Source organism: Phascolarctos cinereus, unplaced genomic scaffold, assembly GCF_003287225.1.
Source record: "Phascolarctos cinereus isolate Bilbo 61053 unplaced genomic scaffold, phaCin_HiC Scaffold_1;HRSCAF=81, whole genome shotgun sequence".
In the NCBI taxonomy this organism is placed as follows: Eukaryota; Metazoa; Chordata; class Mammalia; order Diprotodontia; family Phascolarctidae; genus Phascolarctos; species Phascolarctos cinereus.
In genome coordinates, this window is record NW_027555514.1 from 206,096,232 (window position 1) to 206,117,025 (window position 20,794).

General features: G+C 37.4%; 1 protein-coding gene and 1 pseudogene across 6 annotated transcripts in view; one reads left to right on the forward strand and one right to left on the reverse strand.

The window, feature by feature from the left end:
* Positions 1 to 20,794, forward strand: part of IPO8 (importin 8) — a 149,172-nt gene that overhangs the window by 110,407 nt on the left and 17,971 nt on the right. For all 6 annotated transcript variants that reach the window (XR_013487451.1, XM_020975801.2, XM_020975804.2 and 3 more), the window contains one exon: positions 5,582 to 5,802. Coding sequence is in view for 5 of the 6 variants with exons in the window: in XM_020975801.2 (XP_020831460.1) it covers positions 5,582 to 5,802 (221 nt within the window). In the remaining variant the exon portion in view is untranslated. The remainder of the gene's footprint in view (positions 1 to 5,581; positions 5,803 to 20,794) is intronic.
* On the reverse strand, positions 9,553 to 9,909 carry LOC110200461 (AP-1 complex subunit sigma-1A pseudogene; annotated as a pseudogene).

The window sequence follows — 20,794 nt, forward strand, 5'->3', positions numbered from 1 at the left end:
TTTGCCTACTTGGGCTAGCTCCTCATGGGATTTGGTGTTTTTGTTACTAGGCTGGGTCAGACAGGATTCTTCTTAAGGCGGGCTCCTCACCAAATTCAACTACTGATGTCATACTTTCATGGACATATGATGGCCAGGTTAGAGATAGGGCCTTACCCAACCTAGCAGCTCATAGTAATCCTCACTTGAAAGATTCCAATGAAGAACTACATCCTGCTCAAACCTATTGTATGTATACTCAGTTGTGGCCCAGCCTCCATTGCATCATCAGTTCTTCTGCTTCCTTAGCCAACTAGAAGGACTTCATTTTCATGTAGTACTAGCTCCTCAGTCATTCTTGACAGAAAACTGACTCCCTAAAATTCTATATGTTGGTTGGGCAGCAGGCATATATATGCAAACTCTGTAAAGCCCTGTATTAAGGGTGAATTCCTGTAAGGACTAAACCTTCGCTGGCCAATTTTCCATTACATATTTGCATGCAAACATACACACACTTCCTATCATAGAATATAATCTACTTGAGGACAATGTGGAAGAAAAAATACTATGCTCTGTATTTTAAGCATAAACCTTCCAGAAACAATTTTTGTTAATTTAGATTACTTATTCTTAACATTTCTACATAGAGAAAAAGGTCTAAAGACTGCTTTTTATGTAGAGTTCATAGCATTACCAGACAATGCACAAGATTCCACAGTCAAGACTGAGAAAAAGTTCAGAGTAAAAGTTAAGTTTTGTTAAATTAAAAGTTAAGTTTTTGTTAAGTTTTGTTCAGTTAAGAGTTTTCTTTATTATGGAGGACAATAGATATTTAACTTTCTGCATACCCCTAGAGAACCATTTTCCAAAAATCATTCAATTCCTTTTCGACCTTTTTTTTTTTTTTTTAGTGAGGCAGTTGGGGTTAAGTGACTTGCCCAGAGTCACATAGCTAGTGAGCTTTATGTGTCTGAGGCTGGATTTGAACTCAGATACTCCTGACTTCAGGGCCAGTGCTCTTATCCACTGCACCACCTAGCTGCCCCCTCAACCATTCTTTTAAAAAATTCTCCTTTCCAGTTTGTCAAAGGTAAACTCAAGAAGTAGTTCCATTAACTGAAATGACCAAAAACATCATTACTCTAAATCTGGTCAGTGCCTGGGAAACAAGATATTCTTCCTTGTTAAATTAATCAGTGATCCTTTACTTTTAATCTGGTCACTGCCCTAATTCTGTCAAAAGGAGAGAAAGTTCTTCTCTGACCTTTTTACCCAATTTCCTCAAAGAAAGTGGTTAGAGAGAAAGGGATTTAATTCAGGTAATTGTTTTGGAATTGAAAGTTAAAGAATGATAACATTTCTCATTCAAATTAATCCAAAAGCATACTGACTAGCCTAGACTAGCATACTGAAGAAAATGTTTCCCTAATATTTCTAAAAGAAGGAGCAGGGAGTGTGCTTAGAGACTTTGTCTTTGGATCCCATTACCTAACTCCTTATACCTGGTAGGTGCTTAATAAATGCATGTTAATTTTCTATGAAGTAAGAAATTATTTTGATTGAGTTGCTTTGATCACAGCTCTTCTCAGAACATTTTAGTTGATTCCAGTTGCCTGTTTTGTTAACTCTAATTTGTGTCTCTCCTACCTTCAGTGTACTATTTAGTTCTCATAAACATAAACCTTTTCTAAGAAAATTATTCTTCTTGAATATCCAGACTTCTGTATATGTGTATTAAATGGCTATATATGATGTATGTCTGTTAACTGTTTTTACATATACTTTTTTGTCCTATCTTTCCTATTGTGTTTTAGGTAACTTCTTCTGTTACTCATTGTGATCTGGAGTATAAAAGTCTTTGTACTGTTGATAATTATTGAGGTGGGGGGAAAAAGATAGCTAAACATGTGATCTAAGGCAAACCACTTAACTTCTTTGTTTCTCAGTTTTCTTATTTGTCAAATGAATATTGTAAAATAACCCCTAGCTATTTTGCAGAGAGGCAAAAGATGTGCAGATGATATGAGAAATTAAAACATGTTATGTGTTAGATGATAAGGTTAAAAATGCTTCATAATAGATATAATTGCATGATAATATTTATTTATTTTTTTCAACCAAAGACAAGGTTTATTAGAACATCCACCATATTGGCCAGACTCTTAAGGAGTCTGAACATTAGTGAGCTATTGGCTAGATTTTGAGAATCTGAGCATTTCGCTAGGTTATAAGAATCTGAGCACCTTAATGGAGACAAGATGGACCTTATATATAGAAAGATTTGGGAGAGATCTAGGATTAAGGATGGGAAGTGGGAGGGAGACAGGAAGGGGGGTGCAGTGCAATAGGGAGGTAAGACAGTGGAGAGCTAGGCTAGGTTAAAGGTGACAGAGAATTGGGAGATTTGGCATAGCCACAATGAAAGGCCAGTTGATGGGATTACAGCCTCAGGTAAATTCCAGAGATTTGGCCATGTGGGAAAGTCCAGGGTTTTTCCTTTCTGGGGTCTAGTTCCCAACCCCATCATTCCCCCCTCAAACAAATGGGACCCAGATTCTTTTGGAGTAAGAGGCAAAGGTCTTGGCTTCTTGAAACTGCTTCCTGCTGGCAAGGGGCATAGAGCTGTGCCTGCCTCAAGGGAGTCCCAAAGAGGAGGTTGACTGGAACGGAGCAAAGGCTGCATCCAGGGAATGATGGGGGAGACATTGGCTGGTACCTGCTGTTTGCTACCAGCTGTAGGTGAACGGCCTGTAGTCTGGAAGACACAAATCTGGCAGAAAAGACTTCAGAACCCAGATATGACAGGATAAAATATCCTTATCTCTGTTTGGATTCAGATAATTCAGTTTTCCAACCATGCAGTATCAAATCCACCTCATAACCAGAATGAGGAATAGCCAGATGGGTAGCATTCCTTTTTTTTTTAAATTTTATTAATTTATTTTGATTTATCAACAATCACTTTCATATGCTTTTGAGTTGAAAATTTTTCTTCCCCTTCCTCCCCCCCCACCCTCCCTAAGATGGCACACAATCTGATATAGGCTTTACATTTATATTCCTATTAAACATATTTTCACATTAGTGAAGTTGTAAGTAAAAATTAAAACCAATAGGAGAAACCATCAGAAAGAGGAAACAAAACCCAACAGAAGGTAAAAATAAGTAATAGAGATTCGACTTCCATAGTTCTTTCTTTGCATGTGGACAGCATTTTCCATCCCGAGGCCTCTGGAGATGTCTTAGATCCTCGTAATGCTGAGAAGGGTTCAGTTTAACAATATTAGTCATCGCATAACGTGGCTGTTATAGTGTACAAAGTCCTCTTGGTTCTGCTCACTTCACTCAGCATCAGACCATATAGGTCTTTCCAGGTTTTTCTGAAGTCAGCCTGTTCATCATTTCTTGTAGCACAATAGTATTCCATTGTATTCATATACCATAACTTGCTCAGCCATCCCCCAATTGATGGGCATCCTCTCAATTTCCAATTCTTTGCCACCACAAAAAGAGCTGCTATGAGTATTTTTGTACATGTGGGTCCTTTTCCCATTTGTTTGATCTTTTTGGGATATAGCCCTAGAAATGCTATTGCTGGATCAAAGGGTATGCACATTTATGTAGCCCTTTGGGCATAGGGTAGCATTCCTTTTCAAAGAAATATAATGGGGAAACTAAGCCAGGAGGATTCCATCTTAGACTAAGGCTAAAATTGTCCTCTCATCTTTTCCCGATGCTGACTTCCCACCAATATCATATTCTGTCTCAGTAGCTTGTGGCATTCCATCTCAGATGGTGGATTATTGATTATCGATGGATTATTATGATCCATCAGACAACTCAAAATAAAATCCTATGAGCTTTTACCTCAAACAGCAAGTTTCACTAATCATAGCTTAGGAAAACTTTTCCAGGATTTACATCTCAAACAAATTTGTCCTGGTGTAAAAAAGCCAATTGTTAGAGATTATTTCTGTATACTTGCAAATTCTCAGCAAGACAAAAGTCAAGCAAGCTTTTTGTCAAGTTTACACATTAAAACAATAACCAGCAATAGCCAGATTATTTTAGTGGTAGCCAAATTATGAAAAGTTGCTTGACAAAACCGATACAAAAAGTTCGCCAGTTTGAAGTTTGAAACAAACCCATTACCAATCAGGTGACTTCAGTTTTGTTAAATGCATTTCCAAATTACTTTACACAGAGAATCAATATCTCATCATTAACAGTTAAAACTACAACTTTAAAAGAACGTGCTTATCCAAGTTCGGAGGCTAGCTTATTTACCCAGAGCGTGATGTGCTGAACCTGGGTGATGCTTCCAGCCATTGCCAGTGGGGCCCATGCTGTAACTGCTACCCCTTCCCCCTTCTTCCTTTCACCAGGTTGAAGATGGGAAATCAAAGAGTGAAACTCTCTTCTCCTATGAGAGGGGTTAATAGATAACCTCTTGCCTTAAGGGAAGGGAGTGACCAGAGTTGTAAGGAGGTGTTTCAAAGCTCCTTAATGATCAATCACAAAACCTCCAGAATTTGCTAAAATGTTTTTAGGTGATCTGACTTTTCCCTGTAACCTCCATGAAGGAGGATCCAGGGGTTTAGAGGGAAGGGAGTAAGTAAGCCTCAGGGAACCAAAAAGCATCTGCAGTTTTCCCCATTCTCTAGTGGCGAGAAAATTGACAGATTTGGGCATGCGCTTCTGGATAGGGTGTCTGTCCTTGTCCTCTATGCTGCAGAAGGTGTACCCAGAACCATGGTCTCAAACCGAACCAGTGGACAGAGAGCCTGGGAGCATCAGGCGCAGTGGGAGACAGCCTCATAACTGTCCAAAAAGCACCTCCTAGTCTTCCTAGGAGCTTGGTGAGCAACCCCCACTGCAGGGCAAGAAAGAAGCAGAGAAGGCTTACATACCTTCCAGTCTTGGCTGGAGAAGAACTGGGGGTTAAGCAGTTTTCCCTGTGTGGGCCACCAAAATGTTGAGGTTTAGGGTCTTAGGGGTGCTGGGATCCCAAAATATCAAGAGTAAGAGATGCGGGTCCTGCCCAAAAGAATTTGACCCAAGCCTTCTTTCAGCCAAAGACAAGGTTTATTAGAACACCTGCCATATTGGCCAGGCTCTTAAGGAGTCTGAACATTTAGTGAGCTATTGGCTAGATTTTAAGAATCTGAGCATTTGACGAGATGATAAGAATCTGAGCCAATAGTATTTATTCTTGAAAAGGCATTATGCTGTAATGGATAGAATGCAGAACTTGGAGTTAGATTGAAATCCCACCTCATTACTTACTGGCTTTGGGATGATGGGCAAATCATGTAATGACTCTGAGCCTTGGTTTCTTCATCTGTAAAATGGGTAACTATTGCCTACCTCAGAGTGTTATTGTGAGGTTCAAATGAGGTAATATAAAGACTTTACACACATTCAAATGCTATGTAAATGCCAGCTATTTTCATTATTATTATTATTATTATTATTATTATTATTATTAATTTCTTTACAGGCAATGGGAATTTATTTTTTGTTTTAATTTATTATTTTTTTGGCAATAGGAATTTATAATAAATTCTCTATTATCTTTTATTTTCTGCTTTGTATTTAGTGCATTCCACTGTTTGTAGAAGTTGTGCTGGAAAGATTAACCAGAGGGGTTAAAACAAGTGAGCTCCGTACCATGTGTCTTCAGGTTGCTATTGCTGCCTTGTACTACAACCCTGATCTGCTTTTGCATACTTTAGAACGCCTTCATTTTCCACATAATCCTGGACCTATAACTGCACAGTTTATAAATCAGTGGATGAATGATACTGATTGTTTCCTTGGGTAAGTATTTTTCTTATTTTTATATTTTTTTGTATCTTATTGCATGTTGTTGACTGCTAAGCATAACAGCCAAGTAAATAGTGTGCATTTCTGTTAATGCACCATTAATATCTTATTTTTTTTGGAGGGTATAGTATTTATTATAGTTTTTATTATTTATTATTATTTATTTTATATCATTTATTATAGTCTAACGGAAAGAACACAAGCTGGCACAAAATTCATCTCTTTGCTTAGGATATTAAATTTATTAAACATAGATTTGCTATTATGAAAATCCTTCACAAGCGTTAAAGTCCCTTAGTTTATTAAGTATATAAATATAGGCATTCCAGGTTGAGTTGGTGCCTAATGGAGGTATCAACCAGCCCTGCAGTGGTATAAAATACAGATCTGGAAGTTAATTACTTGGGGCTGTTGTAAAGACTTCTATACCTATATCCACCTTAGAAATATGAGAAAAGAAAGTTTCTGATGGAGTCTCAGGTGCTGAATCGTTGTGGTATGACTACAAGACATGAAATACAATAGTCTCTGGAGAATTGAAATTGAATATCACAGTGATACCATGGAGGGGTACACAGTGATTGTGAACATGTTGCAACATAAGAGAAACTTAAAAGAACAGGAAGCATCTAGGAACTGTGTGGTAGAAAAAAAAGATAGAAAAAGATGGGCTGATATATGGCAAGGGAGATGTAACTTGTTCATAGACCAACTGCTCCGTTGGAATCTTCATGTCAGTGAAAGTAATGAAGTCTTATGTGACCACAGAGGTGGACTCCTGTGGTGAACTTATGGGAGAGATTTATCAAAGGAATGACATATGATAAACTATCATGGATAGGTTATGATGTGTATTATTGGCAGGGATATTGATGAGACCTCAGACCTAATTGAGTATTATAGAATGGAATTATTGAAGCTTTTAGCATCTCATTCTTAGTACTTCGCTAAGAAGAGAGTTTTGCTAGATGATTCTGTCAAAATTGTTCTTTTATTAAAGCGAGGGGAAATGAAATTTCAAAAGGTTTTATCAAATCACTCATTTTATATTGTGTAGAACCTTGCTGGCAAAGCTTAACTGTCAGTTTTGTGACTAAGGCTTGATAGGGAGCTGTGATGGGTGAAATCTGAAATAACTGAGGAAACAAAGGTTTGAGCTTCTGAACATATCAGTTTATTAAGCAGTACAGGCCAATTGCATAGCAAATAGGGCCCAGGCTTGGTTCTCAGCTTGGTATTGGACCCTAAGAGAGATTTTTATGCATTAAAAGCAAATATTAACAGGACATAAGCCAGGATACAAGATTAGGTAATCTGATTTCTAACTGGAGGAAAGATTAGGGCTTTCTGAGTTGGAGGGGAGAGCAAACAGGTACAATTCCCTGAAATCAGAAAAAGAGGTGTCGCTTTCTGCCAGCTCTGCCATATTTCAGTGAGTTACCAAAATGACAAACACAAAAGGAGAAAGGAGAGGGACACCATACATGTTTTCTAGGCACTTTTCAAAAACATGGTGTTGCCCCTCTGGCTATGTATATGCGAATATGCAAGAAAGGTGATATTGTAGATATCAAAGGTATGGGCAAGGAATTCAGCAAGGAATTTCCCACAAATGTTACCATGGCAAGACTGGAGGGTCTATAACAGTACTCAACATGCTGTAGGCATTGTTGTAAACAAACAGGTTAAGGGCAAGTTTCTAACCAAGAGAATTAATGTTCATATTGAGCATATTAAGCATTCTAAGATCAGAGATAGCTTCCTGAAGCAGGTAAAGGAAAATGATCAGAAGAAAAAGGAAGCCAAAGAAAAAGGTACTTGGGTTCAACTGAAGTGCCGGTCTGCTCCACCCAGAGAAGCACACTTTGTGAGAACCAATGGCAAGGAACCTGGGCTGTTGGAACTGATCCCCTATGAATTCATGGCATAAATGGCTGTAAAATAAAAACAATAAAAAATTCTTGGGTTAAAAAAAAAAAAAGAAAAAGAGGTGTCCTACTTCCCACCAAGTATCTGTATTCAGTCAGAGAAACTCGTAAACAGTAGATAAGACATATGGGTTGCTTTAGATGTATAATTGTGAGGAAACTCCTTGCATTAATCTTCAGAACTGATTGGGTTTCTGGTCAGCATAACTTAGGTTCTTTGTTAAGAGTCTCAAAGCAACAGATAGAAGTGGTCCAGGCTTCCCAGCCATGCAGGGCTGGTTACAAACAGTGCAATAGAGGTTTCTCACAATACCCATAATTGAATAAAATTTTCTCATAGGATCAAATTGGACTACACACACCACTTCACTGCCTCTGTAGTATCAACAGAACATAACAAGTAATTGAACTTGAGAAGTGAGAGAATAAGAGTCAAATGTGATTTTCAGCATGGATGACTGACTGTTGGTATTCTTTACAGAATGTTCTCCCTTCATCTCATTCACTGTGGGCTTCTTCAGCCTTTTCTATACAGATTATTCCCAAGTCATCATCTCCATCCCAACTTCTCTCCTGAGCTCAAGGCACAAATTTCTAAATGCCTATAGAATATCTCTAGTCAAATGTTACCACCAGTTCTTTCAAGCTCAGTATGTCTAAAAGTGAACTTTTTAAAAATTTGATAATTTTTGTTTTAGCATAATTGAGGAACTTAAACATAAAAGCCACAAAGCATACTTCCTAAAAACCATTAAGTAAAATAATGAGTTTTTATACTTAGTAGTATTGTATATGCTTTACATCCTTGTAACTTATCTTTCCCAAAAACTATATCCTTCTTCTCATTTTCTTACCTTTTTTGTACATTTGAGGTAAGGTTCTTTTGAGTTAAGTAGGCTGAAAAAATTTTGAGGAGGCATTATCATCATGAAAGCTGCCCAAAATGATGTGAAGAAGATGAGGTGTAAAGTAAAGCTGTGAGTTTACTGTGAATCTGCCCTTGAAACTCTTTTTTTTTTTATTTCCAGAAATGATAGTCCTTTTATTTCAGGAAGAAAGGAAACAGAGACAGATAAATACCCTTCTTCCCTGAATTAGAGCATTTGGGGTTCCACTGAGTTCCCAACAGGCGTAAGCTTTCCTGTATCCCTTCCCTCAAAGTCATAAGATTTTAACAATTAGCTGTGTTCTTCCCTACGATTCACACCCACTCTAAGAGGGGAACAGGGATAAGAGATGTAAGGAAAGAAAGGCCCCTCCTCAATATACTAGAGATCTCTTGCCCTAGGAAAGGGTGAAGGCCTAGCTGATTGGTATAGGGAGGGGGAGGAAATGGAGGTATGTTATTTTTCTTTAGGTAGGTGGAAGGCTGAAAACAATTTCCATTTAACCTGACATATTTATATATTTATAGTGTATGTGAGAATGAAATATGGTTTGGGTGAAGGCAGTTCTTAAGATGGGGAAAGAGAGAGAGAGAGAGAGAGAGAGAGAGAGAAGCATACATCATCACACCTCTCTTCTTGATCATAGTCTTTCTCTACCCATCCAATTTCTAAAACACAAACTGGAAAAAGTGAAGGAACCGGAAGTGATGGGAGTCAGAGAAAGAAGGAATGTTTGAGGGATCAGTCCACAGCTCTCTCCAAAAAAAATCGAGACAGCAGGAAAAGGGTAATCCACAGGGAAAAGGGATCTGAACATGTGTGGACTGTGAAGCAACCAGCCAAGGCATGTCTGCCAAGGCATGGCAGCCCTACAATGTATATCCCATTGGGGTGGGAAACTATGCCAAATCCATCTCCTCCAGGGCACTTCAAGATAACTCGTCTTCTTTCTGTAGTAGATCTGCTTTTTCCATGGCCTTTAGCACACTTTTCTTAGAGGTAGCCTGGACATCACTGCCCATCAGAAATTCATCCAAGATGAAGTAGGCCTTCTCAGAATTGAAGATGATGTCAAGTTCACGTACACCACCAAAATATTTGTTCAGGAGCTCCATATATTGGTGGGTCATTTCCAGTATGATGAGTTCATTATCTTGGCCCTCGATGGTACAGCAGAAGTAGAGGCTGACATATCTCTTATAGACAACTTTGAGTTCTCTCCAGTCCAGGATGCTGTATATCTTAGGTTTTCTGTCCAGGACGACCTGCAAAAGCTCTGAAACCATCTTTTTTCCTCTCCTTTTCTGAAATAGCCAGGTGCCATTTCTGCAGCCACAGGTTCCCCTTCTTGCTGAACAGCAGCATGAACTGTATTTCCTGCAGCCTCTGGCACAGCGCATCGCCCTTGAAATTCTTGATGTTAGAAACTGGTAGCTAGGTCCCAGTAAAATATTATCCAATATCAACTTCTTCTGATTCTAAATGCTATGGTCTCTAAACCTCTAGAATCTTTTCTTGCCCTAATATTTTGTGACTTTGTGACTGGCATTCAGCTTTTGAGGCTGGGTGATTAAGTGAACTGGGGTGCTTTTGACAAAAATCTGAAAAGTGTGAATGCCTAAGGACAAAGGAAGAATGATAACAGTGAAAAACAAGTGCCAGTGTTCAAATCCTGCTTCTGAATACTTTACTATTATGACCTTGGGCAAAACACTTCATCTCCTTGACTTTTATTTCCCTTATTTGTAAACAAATGGTTTAACTTGATGGCCCTTGAAGTGCCCTTCAGTTTTGTGTATCATGTCCTATGACCCTATGAGTCGTTTTACTATAATATAATTTGCTTAAAGTGAATCTATATAAATTACATTCCCAAAATGGAGATGGAGATGAAGCAGAGCTGATATTCACCTTTGGGTCTTTTTTATGTGTTTAAATATGTGTGTTAGAACTTTAGAAAGATAGTATTTTGCAGACTGAAGAAGAGATCTATAAAGGATTTACCATATATAATTCTGCTGTCCTTTCTGCCTACAATGTAGAAAACATACATTCACAGAGAATGGTTATTTGGAAACCCTTATAAGTCATTCTTAGACTTATAGCAGTACATGATAACCCAATTTGACTGTTATTGTACAGTAATCAGGATACTAATTTAAGGTAAAAATCTTACAGGGAGTATCTTATAAGGAATAGTTTTGTAAAGCAAAGAATGGTTTAAAAATACAGATAAATACAGACAAAGACACACATACCTTTCTCTAGAATTGCATTAGAATTTAGAAAGTATCCCCAATCTAGTCCAGATGAAAGTAAACAGTGGAGGAGCTAATGTTTATATTAATATTTGGCAGTTCAAAGAAGCCCTTAGATGAAACTTTGTTATATTTTTTAAATATATTTTTTTATATAAGAGAGTCTCACAGATTTCTCTTCCATTCACAAATATAATCTCTAGTTTGCAATACTATAAATTTCTTCAAAGGGAGATCTCTTCCCACTTATCTGTCTTTTTGTATTCCCAGTCTTACCAGAATTAGGAACATAAAGATGAGGTTATAGTTTTTTAAAAGCTTTGAAACTTTGTGTAGAAGAAGTTCTTACCATTTTCCTGACTAATATTAAAACTTATCTCCCACTAAAATTTTAATTAAAGGGTGAGAGTTGGTCTTTGTTTATTGGTAAGGCAAGTTTAGCATCAGAATTAATAGTAATTGCAGACACTGGGGAGAGCTAATTAAAATATGAAGTTCAATATTTAACTTAAGTGTATGCAGTATTTCCAAATCAAAAGATCATCCCTGGAATAGCTGAACAAGTTGTGGTATGTGAATGTAATGGAGTACTATTGTTTCATAAGAAATGATGAGCAGACAGATTTCAGAAAAGCCTGGGAAGACTTGCTGAACTGATGCTGAGTGAAGTGAGCAGAATCAGAACATTGTACACAGTAACAACAATGTACAATGACCAACTTTGATAGACTTAGCTCCTCTAATGCAATGATCTAAGACAGTTCCAAATGACTCATGATGAAAAATGCTGTCCACAGCCAGAGAAAGAACTATGGAGTCTGAATACAGATTGGAACATACAATTTTCTCTTTTTTTCTTTTCTGTGGTTATTCCCTTTGGTTCTGATTCTTCTTCACAACATGATTAATGTGGAAATATGTTTATTATGATTGTACATGTATAGCCTATATTAAATTGCATGCTGTCTTAGGGAAGGGGAATATTTGGAATTCAAAATCTTATAAAAATGAGTGTTGAAAACTAAAAATAAATAAAAGGGCAGGGGTATCATCCCTGGACTCAAGAATGGTTTTTTTTTGGCCTTTACTAGTCCATATATTTTTTTTTAAACAGAGTTCAACCAGACTAGAATTCCCTTATTGGGAATGGATTCAGCCAGGAGTAATTTAGCTTCCCAGTCTATAGGCTGTTGCCACAAATTAGAATTACCATAACCAGACCAGAGTCAACAGAACCTGAAGGGTACTGTAATGATCACTGACTACTTAGGGCAGAATTTAGACTTGTGTTAGATATATAGGGACCATACTGACCACTCAAGATTTATGTCAGACTAGACCAACATTACCAAGGATTTAGACTGGGAGAGTAGCCAACACAATATAATAATTACAAATGAAAGACAGTTCTCTTATTTGCCTGTAGGAAATACAGTGAAAGTACAAGGTTTAGAAGAATCTGAGTCCTACCCCAAGTATTTAGCCAGAAAAATGAAGAAGAGGCCTTCCCATTAAGAAATGAACTCGGGCAGTGGGGTGGGGTGGGGGGGTGGAGCCAAGATGGCAGAGTGAAAGCAGTAACTTGCTTGAGCTCTCCCCCAAACCCCTCCAAATACTCATAAAAAATTGCTCTAAACAAATTCTGAAGCAGCAGAACCCACAAAAAGACAGAGTGAAACAAATTTCCAGCCCAAGACAACCTGGATGATTGATCAGAAAGGTGTATTGCTCCTGGCTGGGAGCACAATGCGCGGCGGCGTGGGCGCGTGGGTGCACAGGCCGCAGCAAACCTGGAGCAGGCCTCAGAAGACTGAATTGCGGGCAGCTGTGGAGGTTTCCAGACTCCTCAGTCCACAAGTGCCAAAGACAACTTAGAAGGTCAGTGGGAAAAGTCTGTTTCTGTCAGTGCTGAGAAAGGAAGGCGGGGTTTCAGCTCCATTCCCCAAGAGCGTGGCCCTGGGGGGGGGGGGCAGCTGCTTCCCGAGCTTCTGGCCCACAGACTGAGGGGGAATCCAGTGGCTGATCAGACAGGGATTGCAGGGATCTCTTTGCCAGTGCTGAGGCAGGAATCTCTTGCTTTGCCCTTGTTTGGATCTGGGCCACAGTTCTGGGCGGCAGTGCTGGGGTGAGGAGGAGCACTGGCTTGGTGGAGCTTGTAGTCATTGTGGAGAGGAGCCCCTCCTCACAGTTACAAGACAGAAAGGAGTACTTGTGGTCACAAGCCAGGAAAGGAGTAAACACCTCGCCCCTTATCATACCATCTTGGAAGAACTGAAAATTTACAGGTCCCTACAAGTATCTCTGAAAACAGCTATACAAAATGCTGAAGCTTGGGACAGTACACTTTCCACATTGGAAGCAGACTCTTACCTTAACAAGGAATTTAAAACTCAAGTAATTGGCTGGGATCATGAGCAAGCAGCGCAAAAAGAGTCAGACTATATTATCTTACTTTGGTGAAAAAGAAGATCAAAATATACAACTAGAAGAAGACAACAAAATCAAAGCTCCTACATCCAAAGCCTCCAAGAAAAATATGAATCAGTCCCAGGCCTTGGAAGAGCTCAAAAGGGATTTTGAGAAGCAAGTAAGGGAAGTAGAGGAAAAACTGGGAAGAAAAATGAGAGTGATGCAAGAAAATCATGAAAAACAAGTCAACAGCTTGCTAAAGGAGACCCAAAAAAATGCTGAAGAAAATAACACCTTAAAAAATAGCCTAACCCAAATGGCAAAAGAGGTCCAAAAAGCCAATGAGGAGAAAAATGCCCTAAAAAGAAAAATTGGCCAAATGGAAAAGGAAGTCCAAAAGCTTACTGAAGAAAATACTTCCTTAAAAATTAAAATAGAGCAATTGGAAGACAGTGACTTTATGAGAAATGAAGACACTGTAAAACAAATCCAAAAGAATGAAAAATTAGAAAACAATAATCTCATTGGAAAAACAACTGAGCTGGAAAATAGCCACGTCAAGGAGAAAATATTACAAGCTGCCAGAAGGAAACAATTCAGGTACTGTGGAAACACAATCAGGATAACACAGCATTTAGCAGCTTCTACATTAAAGGACCGCAGGGCATGGAATATAATATTCCGGAGGGCAAAGGAGATAGGATTACAACCAAGAATCACCTACCCAGCAAAACTGAGTATAATCCTTCAGGGGAAAAAATGGTCATTCAGTGAAATAGAGGACTTTCAAGAATTCCTGATGAAAAGACCAGAGCTGAACAGAAAATTTGACTTTCAAATACAGGACTCCAGTGGAACATGAAGAGGTAAACAGGAAAGAGAAATCATGAGACTTATTAAGATTGAACTGTTTACATTCCTGCATGGAAAGATATTTGTAACTCATGAGAACTTTGTCAGTATCAGGGTAGTTGAAGGAAAAAAATTGTATGTATGTATATATAGATAGATAGATGGCACAGGGTGAGTTGAAGATTAAGGGGTCATATCTGGAGAATAAAATTAAGGGATGAGAGAGGATGATACTTGGAGAAGAAAGGGAGAGGTAGAATGGGGTAAATTATCTCACCAAAAAAAAAACAGAAAAGAAAAGTCTCTTACAGTGGAGGGGAAACAGGGGAAGGTGAGAGGGAATGAGGGAATCTTATTCTCATAGGATTTGGCTTAAGGAGAGAATAACGTACACATTCAATTGGGTATGGAAATCTGTCTTACCCTACAGGAAAATAGGGGGAGAAGGGGGACAAGAGAGCAGGGGGATGATAGAGAGGAGGGCAGATTGGGAAAGAGGGTAATCAGAAGCAAATACTTCTGGGGAGGGACAGGGTCAAAAGAAAGAATAGAATAAATGGGAGGGCAGGATAGAATTAAGGGAAAATAGAGTTAGTTTTTCGCAACATGTCTACTAAGGAAGTGTTTTGCATAACTGCACATGTACAACCTATACTGAGTTGCTTGCCTTTTCAATGAGGGGGTGGGGAGGGAGGAAGGGAGAAAATTTGGAACCTAAAGTTTTAAAAACATATGTTTAAAAAAAATGTTTTCACATGCAACTGGGAAATAAGAAATACAGGAAATGGGGTACAGAAGTCTATCCTGCTCTACAGGAAAATAGAAGGGGAAGGGGATAAGAGAAGGGAGGGGAGAGAGATAGAAGAGAAAGCAGACCAGGAGAAGGGGTATCCAGAATGCATGCCATCCTGGGGTGGGGGGAGGGGTGAGAAATTTGGAACTCAAAAACTTGTTGAAGTGAATATTGAAAACTAAAAATAAATAAATTTATATTAAAAAAAAAAAAAGAAATGAACTCTCTCAGCCCAGCCTTTTCTTTTGATTCCTGGACCACAGTGCCATGCTTGTCAGGGCACTGGGTTGACTGCCAAATTGGTCACTCCAGAGTTCAATAGTTTCTGTCTAATAAATTATTCGGGTGCAATAGAGAGACTAAGATCATACACACAAGTATGCAGAACACTACTTTGTCTCTGCAGTTTTCTAGGTAGGATTATACCTTTACCAGTCAGTCTGTTTTTTCTGCCTATAAATCTCCCTAGGTAAAATCTACTTTTTTGCAAGCTGGAGGGTTACTGGATTGGAAAACTCAATCCTATTATGTCTCATTTGGGGTCATTAATAATTGAGACAAAATTATCTGAGGGTACTACTGTCAGTCACTGAATCAGTGATGCAGAGATGCTGCAGTTTTATTATGCTCAGAGCAATCTTCACTGAACATACGGTCATTGAACCTAGAACAACAGTTTCAGTAGAAATTCAGAATGTGAATATGTGAAATGGTATGTGAAATTTTACCGAAAGGAGAAGGTAAAGGATTACACATGAGGAAACAAACAACAGAAGGGGAAAAGAAGGTTCTATCTGTATCAGGAAGGTCAGGGAAGTACCTGCTCAAAACTGAAGCTATAGTTTGTATCCCAAGTTTGATTTTTGCAAACTTCAGCAAGTTGTGTGACTTTCTAGCTTCTGGCTACAATGTCTTGAAGTTCAACACTGGGAAATTGTTTTTCTTAGCATAGAAGCTTGAACCAGAAATTCTCTTATCACAGAGTTCTTAAATCTTTCCTAGATGTTTTTCTTCATAATATTGTTATATAAATTGTTCTCTTGATTCTTTTCACATCCTTCTTCCTTGGTTCATGCAAGTCTTATCAGGTTCCTATGAAACCATCTCTTTCATCATTTGTAACTGTGGTAATAATACATCATTATATTCATATGACATGATTTGTTCAGTCACACAACTATTGATGGACATCCCATTTGTTTCTAGTTCTGTGCTACAGCAAAAAGAAGTGCTATATTAGTACTTTTATACTTATATATACAGGACCCTTTCCTCTTTGATCTCTTTGTGGTATATAATTATTACTGATATTGCAGGGCAAGGGTTATGTATAGTTTAGTGATTTTGGGGGGCATAATTCTAAATTTCTTTTAAAAATATTTTTAATTTAATTTTAAATTTTTATTCTGAACTTCAGGGCCATGTAAAAAGCATTTCCATATACATTGATATATAGGAGACGTATGTAAAGCTGAAAATTGATTACATAAAACTTGATTTTTCTTTTTAAGTATATGATATATTCAAAGTGTAACTTTCAAAGCTGTCTTGCTTGTCATTCCTTCTATCATTTTTTCTTTTTTGGGGGGAGGGGGAATGGAGCTATATACCTAGTTTATCTTACCTTTTCACCTTTACCTGCCTCCCCACTACACAAGAAAAAGGAAAAACACCTTGTAACAGGTGTGTAGACAAGTACAATAAATTCCCACATTAGTAGTATTATATGAGGATTAATTTAAGGAACTGAGAATATTTAAGAACGATATGATGACTTTATATCTTTAAATTAAAAGGCTGTCATGTGGAAGAGGGCTTAGACTTATTTTGCTTTACTTAAAGAGTAGAAGTAAGAATTTGTTAGTGTAAGTTGGAGACAGGCAGATGTAGGTATATTATAAGGAAAAAATGTGCTGTACAGAAAAGGTAACCAAAAATGGAATGATAATCATCACAAACCATCCATACCTTCTGATCCTGCATGACCCTTGTCTATGATTTCCTATAAAACTTTCATAAGGAATCCATTCAATGTGCTAGGAGCCTTTCCTTAGTTCTCTCTCTCTCTCTCTCTCTCTCTCTCTCTCTTTTTGCGGGGGGCTAGGCAATGGGGTTAAGTGACTTGCCCAGGGTCACACAGCTAGTAAGTGTTAGGTGTCTAAGGCCAGATTTGAATTCAAACCTCCTGAATTCAGGGCCGGTGCTCTATCCATTGCACCACCTAGCTGCCCCTCCTTAGGTCTCTTGACCCAAACCAATGGAGCATGCAGGTGGTACACTGATTTTCTTTCACTCTTTCTTCATGATTAGTCCCTAGGAACAGATCAAATAATGTATATATGCAAAAAGCACATTGAAGCACAAAAAACACAAAAATGTAAGGTAGTCTTAGAACATGCAAGAATTAGAGGTCTCCTACTTGTTTTTTTTTCTTTTAAAATTTTTTCAACTAACAGGTATTAAAATTAATCTGTCCATATACTTAACCTTTTTTCTCCATTAAGCGTATATCTTTTTAGAAAATTCCTCTATTCATATCTATATAGCTTGGAAATATAACCTCTTACATTAGACATGTCCAGAAATGTATGTTTCTTTCTAAATTCACGTTTATCACCTCTCTCAGGAATTGGGTGAGATGAGGTGAGTAGCTTGTTTCATTTTCACATTTTAGATTTGTGGCTTATTATTGCATTGATCAGAGATCTAAAGTCTTTTACATTTTTGTTCTTGAATGTTGTTAGCATTTTACAAATTTTTCTAGATTTCTACTCACTTGACTCTGTATCAGTTCGTAATGATCTCAGTTTCTGAAATTTTGTATTTCATCATTTCTTATAGCACAGGAATATTCCATTATGTTCATGTAGCACAGTTTGTTCAGGCATTCCTCAATAGGATACCCCCTTCATTTCTAACTTGTCTACCACACACAAAAAAAGCTGCTATAAATGTTTTTGAACACATACATCCTTTTTCTTTTTAAAAATTTCTTTGGGGGATAGACCTAGTAGCAGTAGATCTCGGTCAAAAAGCGTGCACAGTTTGGTAACTTTCTGGACATATTTCCAAAATGGCTTGACCAGTTAGTTTCCAGCTTCACCATCAGTGTACTGTTGTAGCTGTTTTTCCATAGGCCCTCTAACATTTATCATTTTCCTCTTTTGTTATCTTTGCTAGTCAGAGAGGTGTGAGATAAAATTTCAGATTTGCTTTAATTTTCATTTCTTAAGTTTTTAGTGATTTAGAGCGTTTTTACATGATTGTTGATAGTTTGGATTTCTTCTTTTGAAAACTGCCTGTTCCTATTTTTAAACCATTTTTCTATTAGTGAATGGTAAACTTGTTCCTTATCTATGTTGGAAATGAGAAAGTTTCTTTATCAGACAAACTTGCTGTAGAGATTCTTCCCCCCTCCTCCCACTTACCCCCAGTTACCTGTTTCCTGTCTAATTTTAGCTGCTTTGATTTGGTTTATTGAAAAAGTTTTCAATTTTATATAATTAAGATTGTTCATTTTATCTTAAGTTATCCTCTCTATCACTTGTTTAATCATGAATTCTTCCCCTATTCAGTTGTGAAAGGTAATTTCTTCCTTGTTCCTCTGATTTTTATGATAATGACTTTATATGTTGGTCATGTATCCATTTGGTGTTTACGTTGGTATACGATATGAGTTTTGTCTAAATCTAATTTCTGCCAAACTGCTATCCAGTTTCCCAGCAGTTTTCTTCGCATAGTGAGTTCTTCTCCCACAACTTAGGGTGTTTGGGTTTATCAAGCATTATGCTACTGAGGTTGTTTGCTTCTGTATGTTGTGTACTTGAAATGTTTATTGTCTCTGTTTTTTCAGGCAGTACCAAATCTCTCTCTATCTCTCTTGTGATCCAATACCTGCTGGCATGGAAGCTTTAACTTGTGTTATTTAGGTCTGGATAGATTCATCTGTCCTTTGGCAGCCTGGTGACCCTTCAATACTGCAGCCTTACTACATTTGCACCAGACTTATTACAGACATTTTATTGGCTTATTTATTAGTTTTATTTGTTTTTTATTGGCCCATAGCTCAGAAATACTCTGAAATTCAAATGATCCACCAGTTTCACCTTCTCCAAGCAGTGATTATAGGAACAAGGCACTACCACATCTAGTTACCAAATCACAAATTATCACAGCTTTGTAGTAGAATTTGAAATGTGCTATTGACAGACCCCTCCCTTCCTTTCTTCCCCTTTTTTTCTGTATTGCTCTTGAAATTCTTGACCTTTTGTTCTTTATAGGAATTTCTTTCTTTTTTCTAGGTTTATAAAATATTCTTTTGGAGGTTTGATTTAACACTGAATGAATAAGTTAATTTAGGTAGTATTGTCATTTTTATTTTATTGGCTTCATCCACTCATGAGCAAGTAATCTGTTAAATCTGTCTTTATTTCTCCAAAAAGTCTTTTATAGTTTGATTCATACATTCCTGGTATGATTCTTGGAGGTTAAACTCAAATATTTTGTAGTTTCTGTATTCTGAAAACAACTTCTCTTTCTGGCTCTTCTTGCTGGGTTTTGTTGGTTGCATATAGAATTACTATATGCAAAAGGACTACTGTAAAAGGTAAGCAGGGAATTATATTTAGTCGCCACAGATAATAAATTAATACCAATATGTAGTATGTATGCACCTAATAATGTGGCATCTAAATACATTCAGATATATCTAAATAGCATAGCATCTAAATCTAAAGAAAATCAAATTGGAGAAAGAACTAGATTATAATATAATAGTAGTAGAGACATTAACATACCTTTTACAGATGTAGACATAGCTAACTAAAGGATTAACAAGAAAGAAATTGAGGGAATAACTATAGGTGAGAAAACAACAAAATTATTGCTTTTTGCGTGTGTTGTGATAATACATTTAGAGAACCTTAGAGTCAACTGAGGGCGGGTAGATGATGCAGTGGATAAAGCGCTGAGCCTAGTGTCAGGCATACTCATCTTCCTGAGTTCAAATCTGGCCTCAGCTACTCAATAGCTGTGTGATTTTGGGCAAGTCACTTAACCCTGTTTGCCTCAGTTTCCTCATCTGTAAAATGAACTAGAGAAGGGAATGGCAAACCACTCTAGGGTCTTTGCCAAGAAAACCCCAAAAGGGGTCACAAAGAGTTAGACAAGGTTGAAAATGATTAAGCAACATTCAGCTGAAAAATTAACTGTGACTGTTAGAATATGTAAGTCCACAAATTTTTTGCTGACATTTCTGCTAAATATTTCAAAACATGACAGAGATAAAATTATATTTGTTTTTATTTTTTATTATATTTTATTTGGGGAGAAGGATTATGTGAGTGTGTCTGTATCTGTGATTTCAGTGGTCCAGACTCTGAGAATTCCAAATGAGGAAACACCCCCTACTAAGACAAGTGTCCTAAAATTTAGACTTTTAGAGAGCTGCCCAGGGTACTGAGAAATTAAATGACTTGCTGAGGCTCACATACACAGTATATGTCAAAGACTGATCTTCCTAATTGAGGTTTTCTTTGTTAACTATACCATTCTGTATTTAATTTATTTAAAAAGAAATCTAAACTGGAATTTGAAAATGTCATTTACATAGCTACGAATGGGTTGACCTTTTACTAACATACATGAATGGTTTTTATGCTATATATAATGTTTAATAAGAGCTCAATGACTTTTGTTTTACTAAGTGAACCCATTAAGCAATTACTATGTGTCAGATACTATGGTAAAGTGCAAGGGATATAAAGAAGGACAAAAATAGTCTGTGCCCTCAAGTAGCTTACATTTTAATGGAAGAACAAACATAAATAAGTACAGACAAGATGTATACAAAGTAGATGA